At 48.8% G+C, this 25,489-nt stretch overlaps 1 protein-coding gene across 2 annotated transcripts; it reads right to left on the bottom strand.

The window, feature by feature from the left end:
* Positions 1–1,106: 1,106 nt before the first annotated feature.
* Positions 1,107–23,960, bottom strand: IGSF9 (immunoglobulin superfamily member 9). 2 transcript variants are annotated; one of them, XM_036756904.1, is made up of 20 exons: positions 23,903–23,960; positions 23,356–23,544; positions 15,464–15,616; positions 14,183–14,337; positions 13,783–13,900; positions 10,624–10,765; positions 9,929–10,074; positions 9,574–9,716; positions 9,245–9,385; positions 7,416–7,532; positions 7,029–7,179; positions 6,666–6,789; positions 5,871–6,046; positions 5,193–5,443; positions 4,424–4,508; positions 4,107–4,277; positions 3,532–3,574; positions 2,100–2,948; positions 1,693–1,820; positions 1,107–1,337 (listed from the first exon to the last, which is right to left on the bottom strand). In XM_036756904.1, exons 1-20 carry the CDS (start codon positions 23,958–23,960, stop codon positions 1,159–1,161), a joined length of 3,519 nt encoding a protein of 1,172 aa, XP_036612799.1. In that variant the 3' UTR covers positions 1,107–1,158. The 2 variants fall into 2 exon arrangements, with proteins under 2 accessions (XP_036612799.1, XP_036612801.1); XM_036756906.1 differs by having other exon boundaries at positions 9,574–9,668.
* Between the last annotated feature and the right edge of the window lie 1,529 nt (positions 23,961–25,489).

Raw genomic sequence — 25,489 nt, 5'->3', positions numbered from 1 at the left:
TAGTCCAGATAACAGAGGAGGTCATTGAAGTCAGAGAAGTGAATTGCTCAAGGTAGTGACAGTGAAGACTGAAGTCCAGGGCCTTTGATTTCAGTGCGTTCCCTTCTGCAAAAAGCTTTTTCCCGTCCCCTTTAATAGTAGCGCCTCTGTTCCAAGGTTATCTCCGATTTATCCAGCAAATATCTTGTTGGTGCGATTGTCTTGATGTAGTCTCCCCTATTAGACAGCTCCTTGAAGGCAGGGCCTGTTTTTCCCTTTGTATTCCAAGCCTTTTAGCACAATACCTGGTACAGGCTAAGTGCTTGATAATGCTTGTTGATTTTATTTCTGTACTACCCCAACTCCTGGCTCTTCAGGCCAAGGACTCGATCCTATTCTGTTTGCTTGGCCTGCCCTGCCCTGCTCTGCCACCTTCTTCAAGCCTGGACAGGTGGTAACAGAGTGAGGTCACTCTCTCCTCCCTGGGGCCCCAGAGGCAGAGGTAGGGTTGGCTTCTGGGAGCTCAGGACTGACTTTCCTCTCCCACTTTCCATCACTTTTTTTCATTTCAGTTATTACTCCTTAGCACATTTACAAGATGGAGGAAAGTGGGTTGTGGCAGGGAGGTCTCCTCAGAAGGGACTCAGCCTTCTTAGGCAGAGAGGTGAGGCTGGAGCTGAGAGTAAAGGAGACAGCAGTTGCTGGGACAGAAGTTCCTTCAGGGATCACCCTTTCAGCACAGCTTTGGGTCTGGCCCCTTGCTGCAGAGGGATTCATGTTGCAATTTGGAGGATTCCCATCCCTACCAGTCATGGTCCTATTCCGTTCCCCACCTCTCCCTCCAGCTTCAAAGCCAGGCACAACACACAAGTAAAGGATTCTTAGTCTCTCTTTAATTGCTTGTAAAAACTTTCCCCATGCCTCACTCACACAGAAGGGGCAAAGGCAGACCCTGAGATCTTTGTAGCTATCTCCTCCCTCTCTGCCCTAGGAGGGAGGAGAGGCCCCTCTGGGGAAACCCAATTCAACCTAAGGGAGATAGTGCTACCCACATCCTTCCCCCTACCCAGCAAGTGTCCGTGCCTGGGTACCAATGGGTATTATCAATGTCCCCAGTATCCCTGCAGCTGTCCCTGTTCAACTCTGCCCATAGGTCCTTGTCCCACTACCACCAAGCATTCATAGCAATGTGGCTTGCTCAGGGTGGCTGATAGGGTCCCGGCGAGCAGGCAACCGTGCCCGGGTAGCATCACGGCGACGTCGGAAGGCCAAGAATTCCTCACGGAGGGCAGCACAGCGTTCCTCTGGCCCAGGGGGGTGGGCAGCACCCCAGGTGCACTCCTCTGGTTCCTTGGAGCCTGTGAAAGCATGAAGCAGGGGAGCGAGAGATAGAAAGATTTTGAAGGAACAGATTTAGAGGATACAAAAGCTTCAGGGGACAAGCTGAGTGATGGACATAGAAGAGAGAGTGCCTAAGCCAACCTCCCTTGTGAGAGTAAGATAGGAAATATCCTATTATCTCAGAACAGAGAGACTAGGGGTACAAGTGCAAACTAAACTTTGGCTAGGAGTGAAGAACAAGCAGGCCCCAAGCTGAATCCAGGGCTGGAGAGGTAGGAAGCAAAAATCATGGAGCAGACAGATGCCCAGGGAGCTAAGCTGGGAAGGATGAAGAGGCCAGGACCTGATCCCCTGCCCTGGGGTCTCACGTACCCAGTTTCAGTTCTGGCTGGCCCCGGGGGCCACCACCCCTCTGCCCCAGCTGCAGTGATTCAAGCAGTTCCAAGTCTCCAGGAAGCTCAGAGTCCCACTCATAGTTTTCATCCACTGAAGTATTCCTCCTGTAAGCATATGATTGTGTACGTGTTGGTTATAGAGCAGAAAAGTTCAGGAGAGTATGTGCCTCCTCACCTGGAAATGGCTATGGAAGGTGCCCTCAGCCTCGGAGGAATGCCCACAATCAGAGATTAACCACTACTTCAGAGAACCCTAAGGAGAGGGGTGAATCAAGGTTTTGGTACAAGGAAGAAATAGTGAGGACAAAGAGAAAAGGGAGGGCAACAGAAAAGGAAGAGGAGATCAGGGATTGGGACCCTGGGTTGGGAAAAAACCATCCTTACCTTTTACTGACAGTCAGCACATGTTCTCTCCGAGGCCACCTCTCCAGACCAATTCCTCCACTGGCCCAACTGCTAGTGTCCCCTGAGGGGGGACTGAGGTAGCTGCCCCCAAGAGAGGGGGCCAGTGAGGGTGGGCGAAAAAAGGAGGCACTGCCCCTCCCACTGCTCTGACTGGTGAGGCTGCCTCTGGGCACAGGGAGGGGAGGTCCAGGCAGCCCCCTCTCCCGAAGTGTCCAGTCTGCCAAAGCAGTGTAGGATGACTCAGAGCCTGGCCTGCTGACCCTGCTGCCAGGCAGAACTGCCTTAGGGAGGCCTAATGGGGAGCCCAGAGGTCGAGAGGGGGTTGTCTCAGGGCCTGGCCGGGTGTCCATGTAGTCAAGAGGTGGGGCAGGAGTGGGTTCTTCAGTAGGGGGCCAGTCCCCATCAACGTTCATCTCCCGGAAAAAGGGGAGACTCAAATATTGGAGCAGGGGGCCAGGGGCTGGCAGAGGGCTAGGCGGTGGGCCCACAGGACTGATATCAGCAATGTAAAGGGGCTGGGCCGCTCCACTGGGACTGCTATTGCTACAGTCACGTGAGTGAGCCTGGCGATGGCCTGTGCTTTGGGGCTCATCTTGGATCTGGGTCAGTGAAACCTGGGGGGACCCAGCACCTTGTCCCATCACAAATCGCCCATCAGGGCCTCGGCAGATTGGTTCTAGGGGCAGTGGGCTAGGCAGGAGCTGGGCGGGAGGACTGGGGAGCTGGCTGGTCTCCCCCCACAGCAGGCTTTGTCGAAGGCTGAGAGATGGGGACTCCTGGAGTTTCAGCTTCACCACACTGTCAGGGCTGCCCGAGCCTGGAGCAGAACTGGAGAGGGGCAGGGCATCAGTGCCCATGTCAGCTTGGAGGGGAGCACAGGACAATTCTAACCACCCAGGAGCCACAGATGGGAAGACAATGCCAAGGAGATGAAGGCGGGAGGCAAAGCCAGTGTCTACACAGGGGTTCTTAACCATTTTTGTCATGAGCCTCTGTGGTAGTCTGGTGAAGCCTATGGACCCATAGTATTTTTAAATACACAAAATAAAACACATAGACCACAAAGAAAACCAATTCTATTGGAATTGTTGTAGTTCTTTTTTTTTTTAAGTTCATGGACTCCCAAGTTAAGAACCCCTGGTTTAAAGGAAAGAGAAGACCAGTCTAGGGAGAGTGGTAAGCCTGGGCCCTAACTGGCACAATGACCCTGGCCTGTGGGAAGGCTAAAGGTGGAGCTTCCCTTGTCAGGCCCCCTATTTGACCTGCTCCAAACTGCTTCCGCCCCAGGCAAGCCCCACCCACCCCCAAGGCCCCACCACCTGCTTCCCCACCTAAGGCGAAGGAGAAATAAAGGAAGTAGCAGAGCCCAGGGCACAGCAGGGTCAAAGGATTTGGGAATGGAAGAACTTACTTGGGAGGTGACTTCCTTGGGGGGGAGAAGATGAGTGGTAGATCTGGAAGGGTGTGAGAACAGGGGGATGATGACAGCAATGGAGAGAGGACTCTGGTCTTTTGTTTACTCCATGCTCCAGGCCCTGGGACATGCTCCTCCTACCCACCCCATAGAGCCCCCAGCCCCAACATGGGGAGCTCCAAAAGTCCTCTAGAGGGAGTGGGAAGGAAAAGGGGCTGGGGCAGGGTGCTGTGATTGGGGCATGGCACAGGACCGTGAGGGTAAAGACAGGTTGTTCATTACCAGTAAGTATGGACATGGAGTAGAAATACAGGCCATGGATGGGGCCTAAAGGAAGAATGGGAATTATACTAGGGGAAACAAGCTAGGAGAATGGGAACTGTCCTGGGGCTTGGAAGTTGGGGCTGAGGGTGAGACCAGATGAGGAGGTAGGGTTTGGTGGGGCTGGGGCTTCTGGGGATGAAGAAGAGGGCCTAGGTGAGAGGACAGGTGAGGCTGGGATACATCCCCCCTCAGGTGGGGTACAAGTGAAAAGCTGGGGTCTAGGTGGGTAGCAGTGGGATAGGGCCTACCTCGGTGGCGTTTTCGGAGTCTGGCAGCCCGCCGTCTATTCATGGCACAGGCAGCCACTGTGCTGATGAGAATGGCTATGCTCAGGAAGCAGACACCACCTACCACACCAGCCAGCACAGGCTGGGGCAGCAGGCCAGGAAGCTGTGTTCGAGAAGGGTACACCTCCATGCCTGAGTGTGGAAGTGGGGAAAGAAGTCAGTGTGGGGGAGCTGAGGGAAACAGAGTGACCCCAAAGACTCTGAGGGCCCACCATTCCCAAAGGTAAAGAGGTTCCACTTCTCTTTCAACCCCAGCATAGACCCACCCTAGGCCTCACCAGCTGTGGAGATGTTGGCCACGTTGCTGGGGTCACTGATGTAGCTGCCAGCAAAAGCCACAAGACGAAACTCATAGAAGGAATCCTACGTTGGGGCAAGAGGGTTGGGGAGGGGAAGGGGTACAGGATACAGCTCAGTGTCCCATGTAGAGCAGGCACACAATAAAATGTCTTTTTGAAGGTGATGGGGAGAAGGAAATAGTGAATAAGGAGCAGAAGAGTCACCTGGGAAATGATGTCAAAGGCCACAGGAGGAAAACCCTCAGAAGAAAACTAATCCTCACCTACCTTCCCATCCTGGAGAAACCATTACTCTAGGGCCCACTCTCCCAACTTGTGACTTCCTAGCCCAGACCTTTCCAAAGGGTTCCAGCCATGCTCATTTCACTCCAGACCCAGCTCCCTCTCTCTGATTGTTCCACCCCCTTGACTGCAGCCATAGCCCCTCCAGCCCTTCTCCCTACTCCTAGCTCCCCTTTATCAGTAGAGACTGTCTTATTTGCTTATATTTGTATTCCTAGCATTTAGCAGTGCCTGGAACACTCATGCACTTGCTTGCACTCTCTTCCTCTCTCCCCCTATCTTTCTCTCTCTGTCTCTGTCTCTGTCTCTCTCTGTCTTTCTCTGTCTCTGTCTCTGTCTCTCTCTGTCTCTGTCTCTGTCTCTCTCTGTCTCTCTCTGTCTTTCTCTGTCTCTGTCTCTCTCTTTCTTTCTCTCTCTCTGTCTCTGTCTCCCCATTCCCTCCAGCCCACCAGCCTTTCTCTCCTACCTTGATGAGCCCAGGCACCAGCAGCTGAGTGTCAGCTCCATTGATGGCCCTGTCCAGCACCTCCCAGCCATGGGAGCCATGCCGCCCTTCCAGGGCATAACTGGCCAATGTTTCAGGAGCCAGCAAGGGAGGCTCCCAGTGCAGCAGCACACCCCTCGGGGTCCTCGCTGCCATGAGTCCCCGAGGTGGGGACAGGGGTAGTTGGGATTTCGTAGCGTGTGACATAGGGACCACCTGGGTGGTTGGGAGCCCTGCTAGGAACAGCAGACACTTAGGACACAGGTTGCTTCATTTCCCCCAAACCTTTCTACTTCTTCCTCAGTCCTCCAGTTCCCCAGCACTCAAGTGTTCTCCTTCTCAAAACACCTCTCTACCGCATGGTAATCCTTCTGTAATTCCCAAGCATCTGTTCTCTTTTCAGCATCAACATTCCACTTCCTCAATCTCTCTTCAGTCCCTAACATTTACCCTCCACATTACTGTAAACTATGCAAGTCAACAACTCCCCTCTCCAATCTTCCCCTTCCCATACCCAAGTTCCCAAACACCTCTTTCTCCCTTCTCAATTCCTCATTCCTGTCCCCACCCAAGTCCCTCTCAAACCCCTCCCACATCCCTGCCCCTAGCTTTGCCCTCCCCCAACTTTATCTGGATAGCTCTTAGGATGAGAAGTCTCACCATCTGGAGAAGACAAGATGATCTCACTGAAAGGGCCACTCCCTAGCTTGTTCTGGGCCAGGACACTGAATTGGTAGCTGATATGGGGTTGCAGACCTGCTACCACTAGGTGGGCAGCACCTGCAGGCACTGGCAGGGATATCCAGTCATGGTGGGCACGGTCGGGACGCTTGGCCCTGTGGAAATTAAAGGCAAAGAGGCTAATGAACTGGAGAGGTTTGGGGCACAGAGGAGTGAGATAATTTGGTTTCCTATAAGTATTATCCAGAATTTTCTAAGATTGGGGGAGGGGTGAAGAGAAAAACTAGGAGGTGTGTGGCAAGTCCATGAGAGCCTTCAGATCCTAGGACAAACAAGTAGTCTATGTCTTCCTGTCCCCTCAGCCACCCCTTCTGCATTTGTCCTCCTGTCCTCTGGGGGTTGGCTCCTGATCTCACTCACCTGGGAACTGAGACTAACCCATCGTTGGAACCCAAAGCCTAGAACTGATCCAGACCAAGTTCTCAAACTTTTGTTTATGTGGGTTATGTCTATTGATATTTACCATATTAGAAACTAAAACATCTTGGTATCATTACAAAAATAGTTTTGACCTTGTGGACCTTCCAAAAGAGTCTTGGGGATCCCCAGGAGTCCCTGAGAAAACCACTGGGACAGAGAGATAAGAGATTTGGGGAAGAGGCTAGGGAGTGGAGAAGCGACAAGAAGGCGGACAGTGGGATTGAGGTGGTTAAGGAAAAGAGAAAAGCCTCAAGGAACTGGCCAGGAAGAAGAGGAGGGTAGGGGAATACTCACAGAGGGGTATACCACACACTGAATCTCTGAAGGTAGCCACCATCGAAACCAGGCTCCCAGGAGATGTTGGCCCCCTCAGGTAAGGACAGCACAGACACATTGGTTACAGCATGGGGACTGGTACCTTGTTAGGGAGACAGAAGTAGGGTAAGGTTAGGGTTAGGGGATTGGGAAGGAGATAGGGCAGGGTCTTGGTGGAGGCCCGAATCCTCTAACCTGAGGCCCTTCTATGTCTGAGCCCCCTTCCATGCTCCTCCATCATCCTCAAACCTTATGCCTCTGGAGCCAAGTTCCTCATATCCGGATTCCCCATCTGTCCCACCCCATGCTCCCTGCCCCAAACCCTGACCCCTGGACACTGACCTAACACGTAGACATTAGTAGTGGTTGCTACACGAGCCACAACATTGCTGGCACTGCACTCCCAGCGCCCATGGGCTTCCTTGCTCAGTGGCCGCAGGACCAGGCTGCTATTACTATCCACCTGGGCCTCACCCCGTAGGCCTCGGTCCACCTGCAGAAGAACCATCTGTCACTCCTAATGACAAAGTACCATACCCTTTATCCAAGGCACCCCTCATCTTCCCTAACACTACTCCACCCCATGACTGAGAATGGGATCCTAGAATTCCCTGCCTCCCCCTCAGAAAAGGCATTTGGGTTTTTTTCTTCCCACCAGGTGCCTGGGGATGAAAGGGTAGGAGGTAAATGAATGCTGAGTACTATGGGGCCCAGGTCTGAGTGTCTCACCTTAGACCAGGTGATGGTGGGTGTGGGGTCCCCATGGGCTGAGCAAGGGATGAGCAATTCCCTCCCCACCTCCTGGAAGTACTCTTTCTTTGGTTGTTCAATGAAAGCTGGAGGAGCCTGAAATGTAGATCGAGGTTTGAAGGGTAGAAAGACAGAGTGAGGGTTCCAGTGGTACCCCATCGCCTACCCCAGTGGGCCATCTCCAATCGTCCTGAACTATGTCTTGCCACTGGACCCAGATGGCTCTGGAGGAGAAAGTGAGGCTAGTGACTTTGCACAGCCCTGCCTCACTTAAATCCAGTTCACTTGCGTGTCACAGCATCACCTTCCTGATGTCATTGTCCTCTTTGAGAACAAAGGACACACACCAAAAACAAACACCAATCTCCTACCCCAACTCATTCTTAACATGCATGTCAGTCTTATGTGCCCGAGGGTTGGCCTCTCCCACCACTTAGCTCTCTTACTTTCCCTGTTCCTCTCTACTAGCTTCCCTAATTTTTCTGACTCCCCATGACTTCAGCTGAGGTGGAAGGAAATCTGGGAAAGTAGGTTATTTCTAGGGAAGTAGATGACCCCCTGTGATAGACAGTCAATGGAGGGGACTGGACTGCTACAGAAGAGACTGAAGTGCTTGCATCAGGTCAGGAGGATCAAGAGAGAACAGATCTCCAATTCTTCATCTGGTAGCCTCGCAGCCAGCTTCCCACTCCACAAATCCAGAGGGGCAGGGAGAATGGCTTGCATCATCCTTCCTACCCCTGCCAGAATGATTTACCTAATCCATAAATCAAGTCATATCATGACTGTGCTCCAAATTCTTTCATGACTCCCTACATACAAAGGAAAGTTCATTAACCTGAGTCTGGCATTCGAGTCTCTCCACAACCTAGCACCACTCTTATGTGAGGCAGCTGGTGGTGAAGTGGGACCTTAAGACCTGAGTTCGAATCTGGCCTCACACACTTACTAGTTGTGTGATCCTGAGCAAGTCACCTAATTGCTTAGGTCTGCCTCAGTTTCCTCAATTGTAAAGTGAGAATAATGTCATCACCTACCTTGCAAGGGTTATTGTAAGGCTCAAATGAGGTAATATTTTTAAAGCACTTAGCACAGTGCCTGGCACAGAGCAGGTGCTACAGTACCCCTCTCCCTCCATACACTCTAGCCAAGCCGGACTACTCTCTGTCCCCAAATATACTTTGTGTTTTCTCACCTCCTTGTCTTTGCTCATTATGTTCCCAATTCCAGAATATTCTTATTTCCCTTCAACTGTTCAATTTCTCCCTAGCATCTGAAGCCAAGACGATCATCTCCCTTTTGGGCAGCGGCTGTTTAATTTTCGTCTTTGTATAAAACGTACGTACATACAAGGGTACATAGAAACATTCAGTGAATGTCCGTTCCGTTGGAAGGCCGTTGAACTGAAGTGAATTAAAGCTATCTCCACAAAAGTCCCTCAGAGCCTTCTGCCTTAAAGCTCACACAGTTCTTTATTTTGCCACTCTCTAATATCGTTAGACATCCTTGTGTATCTAGTGCTGCACACTTTACTCTCCTATTCGATCACAAACTCCATGAGGGCAGGGAGGATCCCTTTTGAAGCTGCACTTCCTTAAGTGTCCAGCACAGTGCTGGGCCCAGAATGGACACTGTTCCTGTCCCTTCCCCCCTTTATCTCCCCGGTTTGTGTTGATGCTAACACTAGGAATTAGCACTAACTCTGGGCTGGGAAACCCAGCATCGGAAAGTTTCTGCCATGGTTGCCTCAGGAGAAGGAGAGGCTGGGGGCCAGCCATGGACAGAGAAGGCCCAGGACCTTCACTCACCTTGAGCAGCACGCGGGTTGGGGAGGAGGGTCCAGCTGTGCCATGGCTGTTGTAGGGAGTGCAGGTGTATTCTCCTAAGGCATCCTCATTCCCCAGGGCAATGACCAATGAGCCATCTGAAGCCTGGGACCAGCCTGGGAACTGAGGATGGGACCAAGGGAATCACAGAATGTCAGAGATTGAAGGAGATGTTACAAGTCAGCAAGTCTACATCCCCTCCTATTTTTAGAGATGAGGAAACAAAGGCCCTGAGTCCCCCACCCCAGACCTCCTCCTGATCCCATCCAGCTTCCACTGTGACCTTTCTCCCCACCTCCCCCAAACCATACCTTGTCCAGCTGCAAGGCCTGGCCATCTTTGGTCCAGTTGACAAAGAGTAGAGGGGGATTGGCACGAGTGGGACATCGTATTACTCCCTGCATGCCCACAGGCAAGGGTGTCTCCGGGGGCATTGCTGTCACCTGGGCAGGGTCTGAAGGGAAGCAGGCAATAAAGAGGGGGAAAAGACATATGTACCAGAGTAGTCTATGCCACTGAGGGATCATGAGAGAGAAAGGGTAGTGATAGGAGGGTGGAGATGTGAGGCAGGTGATAATGGATTGGGTAGTGATGAGACAAAAAGCTTTAGAAGGACAGGCTAGAACCACAGAGGACAGAGATCTCTGAGCTAGGAGAGGGTCTTACACAGCACAGTGAGGTAGGCAGATGCTGAGGGTGGGTGGCGAAGGCCATTGCTTGGCACACAGGTGTAGCGTCCAGCATCATCAGGCTGGGTAGCCTGCAGCCAGAGGCTCCCATCCACCAGGATCCGAACTCGGGGCTGCAGGCGGCTGCAATGCAATATGTGTGGAGAGCATGTAAAGGAATGCTAGGGCAGGTAGGAGAATATGCACTTGTAGCTGGACCTCAGACCACCCTCCATGAGTTTTATTTTCTCATGTGAATTTCTTCCCACTTATACCTTGGAAGCCAGGTAGGGACTGGTAGCAGAAGAAAAAAAAATCCCCATTCTTTACCTCTGGTGAACAAGGGGGATGAAAGGGACCTCTATGTCCAGTCCAGGAAAATGGATAGGTGGGGAGAGGATGGTAAATCTGGGGCTGGCAGCAGCAAAGAGAGAGGGGCCACTATACTATCAGCTCTGAGGTGCAGAGAAAAGGCAAACTGTTTCTCAGGGAGGCCTGGTTCTCCAGATTGATTGCACCAGCCCTCACTTGCTTACTTGGGATCATTTTCTTAGAGAGGTTAGGTTATCAGGACTCCTGTCCCACCCAGAAGGGGCTCCCCTCCATTCATCTCCTTGCCCCACCCCAAACTTCCCTGTGGTCTGTTTCCCTTCTGGGAGAGCAGCAGTTCCCTTAGTCCTCCCTGGGTCCCACCTGATGTGGAAGACATTGGTGCTTCCCTGGTACCAGCTGTAGGTGAGGTTGGCAGGGTGAGCCTGAGCCTGGCAGGCCAAGGAGGCATCCTGGGAGGCATTAACTGTGCTATTTTCGGGGGGCACCACGATGATTGGAGGTCCTGTGGGGGAAGCACATCAAAGGGGACTCTACTATACTCATCTCAGAACCACAGAAGAGAGAACTCTCTGCCTGTTCCTTTCCCCATCTCTACCTTCATCCCCTTGACCCTCTCTTTCAGACAAATTACAATTGTTTGTTATGGAGACAGTAGAGCACCAGACACAGAGAATATCTCCACTTGGAATATTATGCATGATCACAATTTTCTCTGCAAAACCAGCTCCCCTTCCTAACTCTCCCATTTTCATCAAGGAGAAGGAAGAAGGGAGAACAGATGGCAAAGGGCATTGCTTGACCAACACACAACATGGCCCTTGGGCATCTTGAGGCTGATCAATCAAGCCATACATGAACTCAGGGCTACTCTAGGCTTTCTCCTAACCCCCAGACTACCAAGCTTGGGGTCATCTTTGACCCTTCCCTCTTCTTCAGTCCAGATGGCCATTCTAAATCTTCTTGTTTCTTCCTTCAAAATGTCTTTTAGATTCTCCTTTTATTTTCCATTCCTACTTCCCTTGTTCCCATCATGTTACTCCAAGATTACTTCAGAAGCCTTCTATATGGTCTGGCTACAGCCTTTCCCTCACCCTCAATCCTCATGCATATCTTTAACCCTAATTATGAATGTACCATGGCTCCCATCTTCCTTAAGAGCATAGGAGCCAAAAGTGGAAGAAACCTTAGAGATTATATGATTCAATTCCACAAACATCCATTAAGTATCCACTATGATCTAGACACTGTGCTAGGTACTAGAATCCTAGGCTTTGATCTAGAAGAAATTTAGGCTATCTAGTCCAATCCTCACATTTTATAGGATGAGGAAACCAAAACCTTGAAACGTTGAGTGACTAGCCCATGGTCACATAGGTGGCAGAGTTGAGGTCTCAAATCCTCTGGTTACAAACTCATGGATGTTTCTATTTCATCAAAATGTGTCCTAGATACCTCCTAGTTCATCGAGTGCAACTGCACTTTATGTATGAAGAAACTGAGGCCAAGAGAGGGCAAATATTTCAATGGCATCAAGGGTGAACACTTCCACTGGGCTCTCAAGTGGAAAGTTAGGCAGTGCTGTGGCCACAGTGCTGGCTTAGGAGTCTGGAAGTCCTGAGTTTGAATCCTAGCTGTGTGAGCCTGGGTAAGCCATTTAACCTCTTTCAGCCTCAGTTTCCTCATCTGTTAAAACAAAGGTGATAATAATAGCTCCTACCTCCTAGGGTTATTGTAAGGTTCAAATAAAGTAACACATGTAAGTGCTTTGTACACCTTAAAGCACTATAAAAATGCTGTTATTATAACTTTTCAAGATATTCCATAATATAAATCACAGAATGTTAGAAGTGGAGGAGACTTCAGAGGCCATCTAATCAAATCTATACCTGACCAAGAAACCTTTCTGAGGCAGCTACATGGTACAGTGGGTAGACTGCTGGGCCTAGGGTCAGGAAGACTTGAGTTCAAATCCAGCCTTAGACATCTACTAGCTGCCTAACCATGGGCAAGTCACGTAACCTATCTGTCTCAATTTTCTCAACAGCATAATGGCAATAGCAAAACCTTGCAGCCTTGTTTCAAGGATCAGATGAGATATTGGTAAAGTGCTTGGCACAATGCCTAGCTCGTAGTAGGTGTTTAATAAATCCTTCCTTGCAAAACAATGCTGAAAAGTAGTCCTCAGGTCTATGGAGCCAATCTTATTCCTTTCCCTAACACACAACTCCACTCCATTCCAGTCTGGTCTTTTCATTATCTTCCTGCACACAAAATGCTCATTCATTCATTTGTGCTTTCATTCATGCCTGTCTGCCTACTTGGAATTCCTTACCTCCTCCTCTTCTCCACCTATCTAAATCCAACCCATCCTCCATTTCCCAGATGAGGTCCCACCACTTCATGAAGTCATCCTTCCTCCTGAGAAGTCCTGATGGCCAATGCTTTCCCATTCTAACACTTGGTTCTGGAATAGCTTTATGAGTGCTAGTACTCTCCAATTCAATTGCAAGTTACTTAAGGGCAGGGTACTTGAATGTTTCCTGGGTCTGGAGCCAGAGAACCCAGCTTTGTTACTATCTGAGCGACCTTAGTACCTTATTTAACTTGCCTGGGACTTGTTTCTTCGCCTATAAAATGAAAAGGTGAGCCTAGATAATCTCAAAGGTCCCATCTGTCTCTAAATCCTGGGATCTTGGGCTGTTGCTTCTTTGTTTCTTCTACAACAAATGTAACATGATTGGAAACATAGCTAAAGCTCAGTAGTTATTTGGGGATCGGTCGATGCCCCTGGAACCAAGATGCTGTTTTAGGGTAATAGCTCAGCCCCAATTTCTCTCTTTTCTTGATTCCCTCACTTGATAATGTTTTCTCCGTCCTCAAATTAACTTATATTTACTTGCTTCTCTACAGGTGATATTTTCCCCTATAGACCAGGAATTGCTTGAGAACAGGAACAGTTTCCTTTTGGTGTTCGTATTCCCAATATTTAGTACAGTGCTTTGCACATAGTGAGCAAATTCTTTAGATTTGAATTGAATCTGATGTTAAGAATGGAGAAGTAAGAGGACAGAGCTGGTGTCTGAAGCCCAAGGCTTCTTGGGTCAAAAGCAGTACTGAGAGGAGGGATGGGGACATGAAGGTAAGTAGAGTAGAGATGACTTATTCTGGCTGTAAAAGCAAGAAGAGATACAGGATGGTAACTTGGCAAGACGGCAGGGCTAGATAAAAGTTTTTAAAGGATGTAAGAGACCTTGGCATGTTAATAGGCAGCAGAAAAGGAGCCATTATATAGAGAGGGATTGAAGACAGTGGCAGGGGGATGATAGAAGGGCCAAACTTCTGAGAAACAGGAGAGGGTGGGATCAGGGCACAGAGGAGTTGGCTCCCCAGCCCCTGTGGGTTCTTCCTAGGGGAGTAAATGGATTTGCTTTCCCAGTCCTTACCCCTCCCCGTCCCAGCTCCTACCACATCATCATCTCTTTTCCTTTGTTCCTGAGCACTCTCAACCCTACTGCTTACCATGCACCAGGAGGTGGGTAGCATGTGTGGCACTGCCCTCAGTGCTGGAGGCATGGCACGTATAGATTCCAGCACTGGACTGCTCCACTCTTCCAATCCTAAGGGTTCCATTCTGCACCTGGGGGGCAAGAATGGGAGAGGGAGGGAGAGAACTCAGCTTCAGTCTCCAGCACAGTCCTGTGCTACCAGAGATGACCAGCAGAGGGCAGCAGAACCCCAAGAACAGGGAGACCACAGCCATGGCACTTAGTTCCAGGAATAGATCAAGCCAGACTGCCTCCCACCTCCAGCTACAGGGAGGGGTAGCCACAGTCCTCTTCATCCTCCCTGCCCATTGCTCTGCCCTAGTTCTATGTCCCTTTCCCAGTTTCCTTCCCTTGCCACCCTCCTTGCTTCATACCTGTACCTGGCCCTGGCCCTGGCCCAGGTCCCGCCCATCACGCTTCCAGGCCACACGAGGCTGGGGGCTGCCACTGGCAGCACAGTGCAGGGTCACTGGCTCCCACTCCCAGACCTCTAACACTGGTGGGGGAGTCTCCAGGAATCTGGGAGGGGCTGTTGACAAAGAGTTTGTTAGAGGGCACAAGGCCCTGCCCAATCAATCAATCAGTGGGCAGAAGAAGGAGGGTTTGTATCTTGGGTGAGTCAGCAGAATCATCCCCTGGCCCTGTCGCCGACCCAGGACGCATCAGGGCCCCTGGGTTACGTCTCCCCAACGAGGGTGGGGATGGGGTGGGGAAAAGACACACAGACAGACATTTAAAACATAAGTATTATCTCCAGCACGAAGCAGACTCTCCCTAAAGTTAATTAAATTGGATCCACGGTAGGATCCATAGCACAGATTTAGAGCATGAAGGGACCTTAAAGGTCATTGGGTCCAAGGCCCTGATTTTACCAATGAGAAAACATAGGCCAAGATTAAGTGACTTGCCCATGGGAGGAAGGATTTGACCTCGGGTCTTCTGGACTCAGCCCTATCTCCATTATAACCACCATGACTCTCATCACAGTGACCCTATCCACAGCTGCTCCTCCCTACCAGCCCAGGCAATCCATGGCCCAGGGCCATAATTGATGGGTGGAGCTGTCATTGAAAGTCAGGCCAGGATTAGTGGGACCGACAGGCTGGATGCACCCACACCCTCCCCCATACCAGACTTGTTTGGAGTTGCAGGGGGGCGAGTTGGGCCTTTTTGGGGTAGGGGGGAAGAAGGAAGGCAGTATAGCATAACTGAGAGAGTTCTAGTCCTCCCTCCAAAGTAGCTGGGTGAGCCTGGGCAAGTCATGTAGTCTGTGCTTCAGGTGTCTCATTTGCAAAATAAGGATAAAAACAGCCTCCCTACTCTGTTTTGAGGATTCAAAGGAGACAACGTGCCAATGCACTTTGCAAGAGGGTTAAGATCATACAGGGATGGTACATAATACCCAAGGGAATCACAGGAGGAGAGCAGAGTAAAGAAGATGACTGGAGAAAAGATGGAGGGGAAGGGATGAAAGGAGAGAATAGAACACAGAAATGGAAAAAGCTGTGGAATTGAACTGTACTTCACATAGAAAGAATAACTTCTTCCCATTATCCCCTTTGAGCAGTTCCCACCTTCCAGCTCCCCTGGCCCCATATTTCTTTCAACCCTAGACTTCCCTCCTCCCCCTAACTACTTTGTTGCCCAGCCCGTACAGTTAACTGTGAGGTGCACCCAGGAGCCATTGGCAAAGTCATCTTCAGGGCTGGGCTGATCCAGGAAGAGGACACGGCATTCATACCAACCCTGGTCCTCTGTCTGAAGCCTTTCAATGAGTAAAGATGCCCCTTCCTGAAGCCGCACACGCCCTAGAAGAAGAAAGACGGACATAAAGCATTGTTTTATCATCTGAAAAACTCCTTATGGACACCCAGGGCAACCCCCTGCCCCCTTGGATGTTGGGAATTCTGGCAGAGCATACTACCACAACTGGGAAAGGGGTCTGAAAAAGCTGTTCCCTTTGTCCAGCAAGCCCACCTCTGTACCTCCTCCTTCCCTCTCCTCCTCTCCCCTCTCCCCCTTGCTCCAGCTTCTACATGTGGGATCCACCCCCAAACAAAAGGAAACACTCCCTCCTGCTCCAACATAGATAGCCTAAGGGTAAGAAGGCAGATGAAAAGAGACATTAGCTCTCAGTTTCTTCCATCTTTTTGCAGGATTTATCCTCCTCACCCCTTACCCCAAAAGATATTCCACCTCTAAAGCCCTTCTTCAGGAGGGTGAGGTATGGCTGAAACTGTTTGAGATACATAGAGCTATTATGATCGCTTGTCATTCCCCCTCCCCTACTGACCCTGCCACCCACATCCACCCACCATGGGAATCAGGGCCCCTGTAACTCTAACAGAGCTGGTTGTCCTGGCTGGGGGCCAAGTTTCTCCAGCCAAAGCCCCTAATCTCCCAGAGCTATTATCAGAGGCCTAAGCGCCTTAGGGTGGCTAGAACCCAGGTCAGCCAGGCAAACAGGCTGGGAGCAAAATCAGAGGCCTTGTTACCTCAGAAAGCTCCTTTCCCCCTAGATGTTCATACCCTGGACTGATTTGAAGAATCACTGAGTCACAGAACGTTAAAGTTGGAAGGAACCTCATTGGTCATTTAATACAATCTATAAATTAACACTAACATAACCCACAAGTGATCATCGAACCTCTGCTTAAAGACCTCCAAGAAAAGGGGAACACCCCCCCACACACACACACACAAACATATACACACACCTCTACTTCTGGACAGATCTGTTAAAGAAGGCTTTTGGATTTTTTTTTTCCTGATATCTAAACATGCTTCTGCAATTTCTACCTATTGTTCCTGGTTCTGTCCTATGGGGCTAAGTAGAAACGTCTAATGTCTCCTCTGTGGCAGCCCTCGAGATATCTGAAGATGGCTATCATTCTGGTTCCTCCCACCCTGACAGTCCAGCTTCTCTTCCCTAGGCCAAACATGACCAGTCTCTTCAATGGATCCTCCTAGAGCACGGACTCAAGTGTTTTCAACATCCTGGTTGCCTTCTTCTGGACTCTCAGAGTGCCCAATTCACAGAGATTCATACAGACCTACAGATGTATAGCTCTATACAAACATATACCTCCACCCACATGAACACACAACCCCCACATCCACCCCCAGCACCAAGACACTAGGATTTATGGGAATTGTAGTGGAGAGACTAACATAAACCAACCTCCTAGACTCATTTCTCCTCCTTTGCCTCTTATAAAACCTTCCAGGCAGCTTTGTCGATTTCCCCAAGCATTCGTGCTCACTGTACTCCCAGACTTGTGGTCAGGTCCTGGCTAACACTGGTCCTTGGTTCTAGTCCTAGAATGCTTCCTGCTTCCTGCTTTCAATTCAATAAGCATTAAACCATCAAACACCTAATTCAGACCAAGATGCTGTTTAGGTAATGGGGAGACGATGATGGAAAAAAATTAACAGCCTCCTGACCTAAAGTAGCAACCAAGTTAGGAGAGGACTAGACTAGACTTGTGACACAAGTAAAAAGTTTTGTGCCTCCCAATAAAAAACAGACTCCCTGAGGGTAGGGACCAAAGCCTCTCTTTTGTCTTTGGGTACTCAAGCCCAGCACAGTGTCAGGGTACTTGGGGTACAGTAACAGTGCTGTGCTATTAAACACGCTGTTGTGGTTTAGTCATTTAGTGATGTGTGACTCTTCATGACCCTGTGGATCATATGGTCCAGAGGACTTTCTTGGCAAAAATACCGAGTGGTTTGTCATTTCCATCTCCAGTGGATTAAGGCAAACAGAAGTTAAGTGATTTGGCCAAGGTCACACCACTAGTAAGTATCTGAGGCTGGATTTGAATGCAGGTCTTCCTGACTCCAGGCCCGGCCTTCTATCCGACACAAAGTTGCCTCCTAGGCAGAGGCTAACTGACTTACCCAAGGTCACACAGTAAGTGTGTGAGGCTGAATTTTAACTCAGGTCTTCCTGATGCCTGGCTCAGCGCTCTATCCACTGACTCATCTAGATGTCCCTATGTTAAACACATAGTAGATACTTAATGCTCGAAAAACATAGTAGATGCCTAGACTAAGTTACAGATGTGCACATAGCTTAATGTGGACTCACAATCCAATACACATACACATACATAAAACTCAACTCCAACTTTTTAGTCCCTGCAATATCCCAATTCTGTCTATCTCTTTGAATTCCCAATGAACAAAATCATACTTTGATCACATCCCTTAATACTTCAAATCTAGGCTAGTTCCACTGAAAGGAGGAACTACCCACATTAAGATACTTGATAGTAAAGCCCATATTAACATGTTTATTCAAGTGGACTATGTCCCTTTGTAAATCACTCTCAGATGGGCCCTGAGTTGCACAGGTGTGACACTGAAGAATGGGTGGACCTGTTTAAAGGGTTTTCCATCCAATTCCCCTCCCAGGTGATAAGCCTTGCTCAGGCAAGTAAATATTTAACCATATGGCTACACCTCTGACTACTGAGTACTCTGGACATAGGTCTATAGACACCTAAGAAAAACCAAAGACTTGCAATGAACTCCAGTTGATACAGATTCAAAACCACCAAGGTAACCAGGTTGCTTCAGCATGTTTTAAGAGTGGTAATAGATGTCACGATAGTGATCCTGGGACACTGATGTGCCTTTTCATTTATCACAGATCAAATTGTGTTTCCTAATGTCTCAGTGCAGAGCATGTTTTAATAGACCTTGGTGATTCCCACAGGATCTCTGTGGTGACTCTCAGTTAACCTGAATATTTGGTGATGTGGAACACCTGACTGTCCTGATATAGAGCAGAACAGATGATACCAGCCTCCATGGCCCACTCTGGGGGGCAGAGGTCACCAGTGTCCCCTGTTCTTTGCTACAGATGATAAGATTGTTGGCAAGTCTGTCCTTCCTGGTTTGGGGCAGCACCACAGGCAGACAGAGCTCTGTGCTAGTCCTGAGAGCTGGAGACAATCTTTGACCTTGGAGAATGATGAGAGAGATAAGACCATAGAAACAGAGGAAGGAATACAGAAGAATCTAGTGCCAATTGTGTAGGTAAATAAATGTAGAGGGTATGAAGAATAAATAATGTACAGGGTGTTCCTAAAGTCTGGACACATAGGAAAAAATGCATATTTTCAAGAAATGAATGAAATTTTCAACAACATTTCATTTCATTGGAATATTAACAGACCTTAGCCCCCTTGACTTCTTTTACTGGAGTATGCTAAAGGAGAAGGTGTACTCAACGAAAATCACAGATGCAATGCACTTCATTGAACGCATAAAGAGTGAATGTGCTAAAGCTGATGGCAATGTGGAGTTATTGCATCGAGTTCACGTGAATCTTGCAAAGCGCATCAGCCTTTGCATCACAAATGGTGGAAATCATATTGAAGATATTATTTGTTAATATTACAATTAAATAAAATGTTGTTGAAAACTTCATTCATTTCGTTTCTTGAAAATACGCATTTTTGCCTATGTGTCCAGACTTTAGGAACACCCCGTAGAGAGAGATGCAAGGGAAACCAGGAAAGGCTTACTGGAAGAGATAAAATTTTTGAAGGAGAGACACATGAAGGAGTACAGGGAGAAAGGCTGGGCATTCTGGGTGGGAGAGAATGAACAGAAGCATTTGAGTTCTCAAGTTACCCAGGACAGAAAGAATGCACAGCCACTTCCTTAACCTGGGACACTTCTACAGCATTTCAGTTCTGAGTATTTAGAGCCTGGCAATACTAGTTGGCATAGTAGATAGAGCACCAGGCCCGGAGTCAGGAAGACTCATCTTTGTGAGTTCAAATCCAGCCTCAGACACTTACTAGTTGTGTGAACTTAGGCAAGTCACTTAATCCTGTTTGCCTCAGTTTCCCTCCTCCTTGGAGATATTCCCTTTCCCTGAAAGGTTTTGTGCTGTCCCTCCTCTCCCATCCCCCAATATTTTGTAATTAATTTGTACGTATTTTATACTTACAGAGAGGCAGCCTGAAGTAGTGGAGAGGGAGCTAACCTCAGAACCAGGAAGATCTGAGTGCAAGTTCTGTCTCTGACATGTACTGACTGTGTGACCCTGAGCAAGTCACTTAACAACTCAGGGCTCAAGTAATTCTCTAAGATCCTACATTCCAGAGCAGGTCCTTATTTATGTTAGTAGAAGGAATTTTCTCACTGGGAATTCCCTATACCAATGAAGCCATAAGTTTGGTACAAAATTTTTTTTACCTATATTTACTTGTTTGGGCACAATATTTCCAACCAATAGAATGCCAGCTCCTAGAAGGCCGTTTTCTTCTTGTCTTTGTATATATGCCCAGTGATTAGCACAGCACCTGGCACTTGAAGGGTGGGATTAATAAATTATTTTTGAACTGAAGGAAAGAGAGCATTATTTCAGGAAACCTCCTTTATGGTGAGGACGAGGGTGAGTTCCTTCTTCCTTTCTCCCCATCTTTTCCTACTGAGAAAAAAACACATCACCCAGTGCTGGGTTACATGTTGTCCTGAATGCTTCAAATAGGAGGGTAGAAGGGGCAGAGAATGAATGGAGCTGTAGTAAGTAGTGTGTCTGCACCAGCGGCAGCCAGACCTAGACCAGTGAAATCAGGAATCCACGAAGTACTGAAGTCTAGAGTAAGCTCAGATTGTTTCTTGCATGTAACTCTGTAAGTCTTCAAGGCCATGCCATCTATCTTCTGCTTTTCTTGTCCCTCTCTCCCCTCTTCCCCACTCCCCCCACTCACATCCATTGCTGCTAAGCATTCAACCCATCTGTTAAATTAATGATATCTTCCAATTGAAAAACCATGTTCGAGATTCATTGCTTTAGGGTGGAAGGTATGGGGAGTCTCTCTAGCTTATCCCACCATAACACTAAAAGTCCCTCTCCCTCTAACTCTCCTTAGCTGCTAGTCCTTCCTTCCCAGGCAAGGAAAACTCCAAAGTAGTTGACTCTTCGTGGAACATGGGCATCTAGGCCTTAACTCTTCCCTTTTTGACATCAAACTCTCCATCTTTCTTCTTCAGTATAACATTAATCCCTCTCCCACTCACCCCCTCCAAATCCTAAACTTATTTTCCCAAAGATATGCCCTAAATCTCAGGTCCATCCTGCCCCACCCCCTACTGACTCCACTGCATTCGTGCCTGTCTCCCCTACACTAGCCCAGAGGGTTTATGACAAAACATCATTGTCCTAAACAACTTCCACCTCCTGTTGCTTGGCAACTCTGTGGTTGGGAGTCCCCACACAAAGGCAGGAGAGGCCCTGGGGGTAGGGAATGGGGGGGTGGGGTTAGGCAGGGAGTGGGGAGTGGTAGGCAGGGAATGGGGAGTAGGCAGGGAATGGGGGGTTGGCAGGTAATGGGGGGTAGGCAGGGAGTAGGGGTGATAGATAAGAATGCCTTAATTGTGGTGGACTCAAGGGGTTAATAGGCACAGGTATCTCTTACCTATCTGACTTCCTAACCCAGCATACTGTCCAGCAGCAACTTGTCTCTGGTAAGAGGGAGCCCCAAATTAGGAAACAGTACTTCCCTTATTCCCCATGCCTTTTCCCCAGAGACATCACCCCCAGGAGCCCTTAAGTACAATAAGGAGTACCAGAAAATGAGGCCAAGAAAGGCACAAAGCTTTTTCGGTAGGTAGATTAAGAAACCGGAGCAATAGAGAGAGATAAAAAAGAGGGGAGACAGTGAGTGTTTGCTTGGCAATAGATCTCTGTTCACCCCTCCACCCCTGCAAGAAGCCCTAGGGGAAAATTATCTCTTTGGGAGCCTGACAACTAAAGGAGGCGATGGGTGGGGATGCAGGGTGGAGGCAGGAAGGGTAGAAAGTTATGAGTTGCAGAGTTCCCTTTGGGAATCATTGGGGAAAGTATCTTTTCTCTTATCCCAAACTCCCTGCCCCCCACCACATTCTCCAGCGGGCAGGCAGCCCCACCTTTCTAATAGGAGAGGCTGCCCAGGCAGGTCCTTCTTACAGTTAGGGAGGCCCCACTGTCTTAGAGCTTGTATCTCCTCACAGACTCTAATTACCCTAGGCAGTGGAGCTGTTTTTATTCTAGTGGCCCTAATTGGAGCATCATTTGCATACACAGAGGGAGAGGGGTCCTATGAAGTTGACCAAGCCCTTCCCCCAACTGGGCCTGTAGCCAACAACCGTCCTAGTTTGAAAAAAAAAAAAACAAAACAGAAGTAAATCACTGGGTATCCCTCCCCTAGGTACCTGCCAGTCTCCTCCTCTCCCACTGGCACCTCCTCCACTAATCTCAACCAATCCCACAGCTCCCTCCAGGATTCAAAGTAGAGAAAGAGGGTGGGCTCTCAAGATCCCACTTCTGCTCCCTCAGTGGCCTCTTCTGGGTTTCTCCTTGGGAGGCTCAGCATGGAAAGACTTTGAGGATAGGGAGGTAGAGGGATACCTTATTCAGAGGTTTGGGATTCTCCCCCCCTGAATACCACCATGATGGTCTAAACTCCATCCTTTTCCAACATCGGTTGCTGATACAACTTTTTCTTGATCCCCACCCTACCATGACACCCCATCCCACCTAGTCGTTAGCCCACACCACCTCTGTGTAATCCTCCTTCAGACTCCATCACTGCCATCCCAAGGCTCTGGCTCTGGGGATGGGTGCCTTCAATTGTAGCGCACTCAAGGGGTTAATAGACAACAGTTGTCTCTTTCCTATCTGTTGTTGAAAAGCTAGGGGTTAAGTCAGGAGGAAGGAAAAAGTCTTTTCTTCCTTTGTGTTACCCCTAAATTCAGAGACCAGAGCTTGTCCCTGGGACCCGGCACCAGCCACAGAATTATGTCTCCAACTGGCAGATTAAAGCAAGCAGAGCCACCCAGGGACTGAGGGGTGGAGTAAAGGGCCTAGAAAGAGAGGGACAGCTTTGGGGTCCAGTACCCAACCCCAGGGGCATGAAAGGGAAAAAATACATCCTTCATCCAAGCCTTCTCCCTTGTATAATCATTAGGTAACAGCTTCTAGAGGCCTTTCTCACCAGCTTAGGTGTAGTACTTCCTTCTCCTTCATTGTCAAGCTGTACCCTAATATTGTGATAGAATGTACTAAGGCCTCCTGGAACCCTGACATCTCTGAAATGAAGGGCTTGGATTACATGACCTCTTAACGTCCCTTCCAGCTCTAAAAAATCCTCTTCTCTTCTGCATTCTAGCCTTGGGAAACTTCCCATGGGGAGACACAAGTTGGGGCTCTATGTCAGCTCTATGTATATCCTAAGGGTTGAGGAATCAGAGGATGGAGTCTGGAGAGGAGGATAATTTGGGTTTATGATAAATCTGAGAGGGTGGAGTAGAGTCTGATAGGATTTCAAGATGGGATTAGTTCAGAGGCTTGGGGTACAGGGTCCCCAAAGGTAAAGCTATTATCAACTTGGTAAAAGTTAGGCATAGGAGTAAGGGATCAAAGGTTAGGCACTAGAACTGAGGGTCAGGGCAATGGGATGAGGGTTAGAGAGCTTGATTAACAAGCTAGGAAGTCCCAGCTCCTATCCTTATGACGTGGATGCCCCTGTTAAGGAATGGTTCTTACCCACGTAGTGAGGATCGACACGGGGGGAGTACAGCCCAAACTGGATGAAAATGGGAAGCAGGAAGCCAAAGCGCAACCACTCGATGACATGCAGGGGAGGTCTCCCCGTGGGGGGCAGTAGGTCACAGCTTAGCAAGGCACTCTCCCCAGTACGGCCCACCACTGTCACTGCCTCAGGTTTCACACGGCCTGTGGGAAGTGAGTGGAGAGAGGCAATGGGACTACAGTAAGGAGTACCTGTGCCAGGGTCATACAGGTGACTTAGGGGTGAAGGCTTTAATTCAATCAAAGAAACATTTATTTTGGCCATCTCCTGACCCAGGTATAAACCCAAGGCCCCACAGCCCTTCAGGACCCACTTTGAGCTAGGGGCTCTCTTTCTTCCCAAGCTGGACCTTGCTGTATTTTTCATGTGTGTGCATGTATGTGCGTGTATGCATGTGCATGTGCATGTACATGTGCATGTACATGTGTGTGTGTGTGTGTGTGTGTGTGTGTGTGTGTGTGTGTGTAGTTCTGGGCTTCATGAGCCCCAGAAGGAGCTCACCGTCGGCCCCCTGACTGATGATCAGGCTGAGGGTGGCCAGGCCGAGGCACCAAATCATAGCACAGCTGTCCCACCCGGCCCCTCCTGTCCCCAAGGAGCCCTAACGGAGGGGCCGAGGGATGGGCCCTGGCTGAGGGGTGCTCCTCTCTGCTTTTCAGCAGACTCCTCAATTCCTCTGTGTAGCCACCAGGGAGATGTGACTCGCCAGATTTGATGTTTGAGAGATCAGGGCCTTGGCCCAGGTGACTCCAGATGGGGATACTCTCTGGGGAACCAGTATCTGAAAGGAAGAAGAAAATGCAAAGGGGTAAAGCAAAGCATGTCAGTCAGAATATGTCAAGGGAGAACCTACTAGGCTAGAAAGAATATATAAGGGGAATGATAGGCAGTATACCAGGTGGTGCAAAGTGGAGGCCCTGAGGAATAGAAAAATAGAGACTCAAGCTCAAACGAAAAATCCTGAATCCCTAAGACCAGACTGGATAATCTGCTCCCCACCAAGTTTCCCAATAATATTTTTTATTCCTAGGTTTATTTGAGCCTCACAACAGGACTGTGAAAGTATTATGGGGTTAATTTAATTCAATAAACCTATAGTAAATGCCTAGCGTAGGCTAGGTACTGGGGATATTAAGATGAAAAAATAATGAAAACGTCCCTTGCCTTCAAGAAGCTGACATTCTATTGGGGTTGGGGTGAGAATACAATGGGTATGAAGCTAAGTATATAGTATAAAGTAGAGGGCAGTGGATAAATATAGATAAAACGCTCTGGGAAAATTGAGGAGAGAGGAAACACTTTCCGGTAGAAAATCACTAAAGGCTTCCAAGGAAGCAAAGGATTCTGAAAGGCAGAAACAAGGGACCATTGCAAGCATAGGTTACAATTTGTACAAAAATCAAGAAGTGAGAAATGGCTATAAGTCCAGTAAGGAATACAGACAGCCTGGGTGGGGGGAGGAGGCAGAAGGGAGGAAGGGAATGTGAGGTAAGGCTAGAAAGCAGAGGCTGGAGTCAGACCGCAGAGAATTTAAATGCCAGGCAAAGCAGTTGGTATTTTAATCATCCTCACTGAGTTGACCCTCTCCAAACTTGATGACGCCATCAATAGAAACAATAGGGACCAACTCAAAGGTTTTGGCCAGAGAATAAAAGAGTCAAGTCTATTTTTTGGGAAGATTATTTTGGCACTTGTATGAGGTACAGATCAGAGAAGAGAGGGACTGAAAATAGATTGTAACCAGTTAGGAGGTTATTAAAATAATCCAGATGTGAGATGATAAGAATCTGGAAAAAGCACAGACAGATATGAGAGATATTATGGAGGCAGATGTGGGAGACATTATAGAGACAGAAAATGGTATTTTGGCAACTGATTATTATGTGAGGAGAGGGAATAGGAAAGAATCAATGCTGACTGAGTTTTGTGACCCTGGGAAACTAGGGAGATTGATGGCATCATCAAGTTTGGAGAGGGTCAACTCAGTGAGGATGATTACAATACCTATTATAATTATAGTCCCAATTTGAGAGAAGAAACTGAGGCAGGGGGGTTAAGTTACCTGCTAGTGCTCTGACAACACCAGAT

This window comes from Trichosurus vulpecula, chromosome 4 (genome assembly GCF_011100635.1).
Source record: "Trichosurus vulpecula isolate mTriVul1 chromosome 4, mTriVul1.pri, whole genome shotgun sequence".
Taxonomy (NCBI): domain Eukaryota; kingdom Metazoa; phylum Chordata; class Mammalia; order Diprotodontia; family Phalangeridae; genus Trichosurus; species Trichosurus vulpecula.
Note: the sequence above shows the minus strand (reverse complement) of the source record. Positions and strands in the feature narration are given on the sequence as shown.

What these genes read in the sequence shown, in the direction of transcription:
- IGSF9 (XM_036756904.1), bottom strand. Translation starts at nt 23,960, where the DNA reads ATGATTTGGTGCCTCGGCCTGGCCACCCTCAGCCTGATCATCAGTCAG. An exon ending in CATCAGTCAGGGGGCCGACG is followed by an intron (nt 23,545 to 23,902) that starts GTGAGCTCCTTC and finishes CACTTCCCACAG; the next exon opens with GCCGTGTGAAACCTGAGGCA. An exon ending in CATCTTGTCTTCTCCAGATG is followed by an intron (nt 5,444 to 5,870) that starts GTGAGACTTCTC and finishes TGTTCCTAGCAG; the next exon opens with GGCTCCCAACCACCCAGGTG.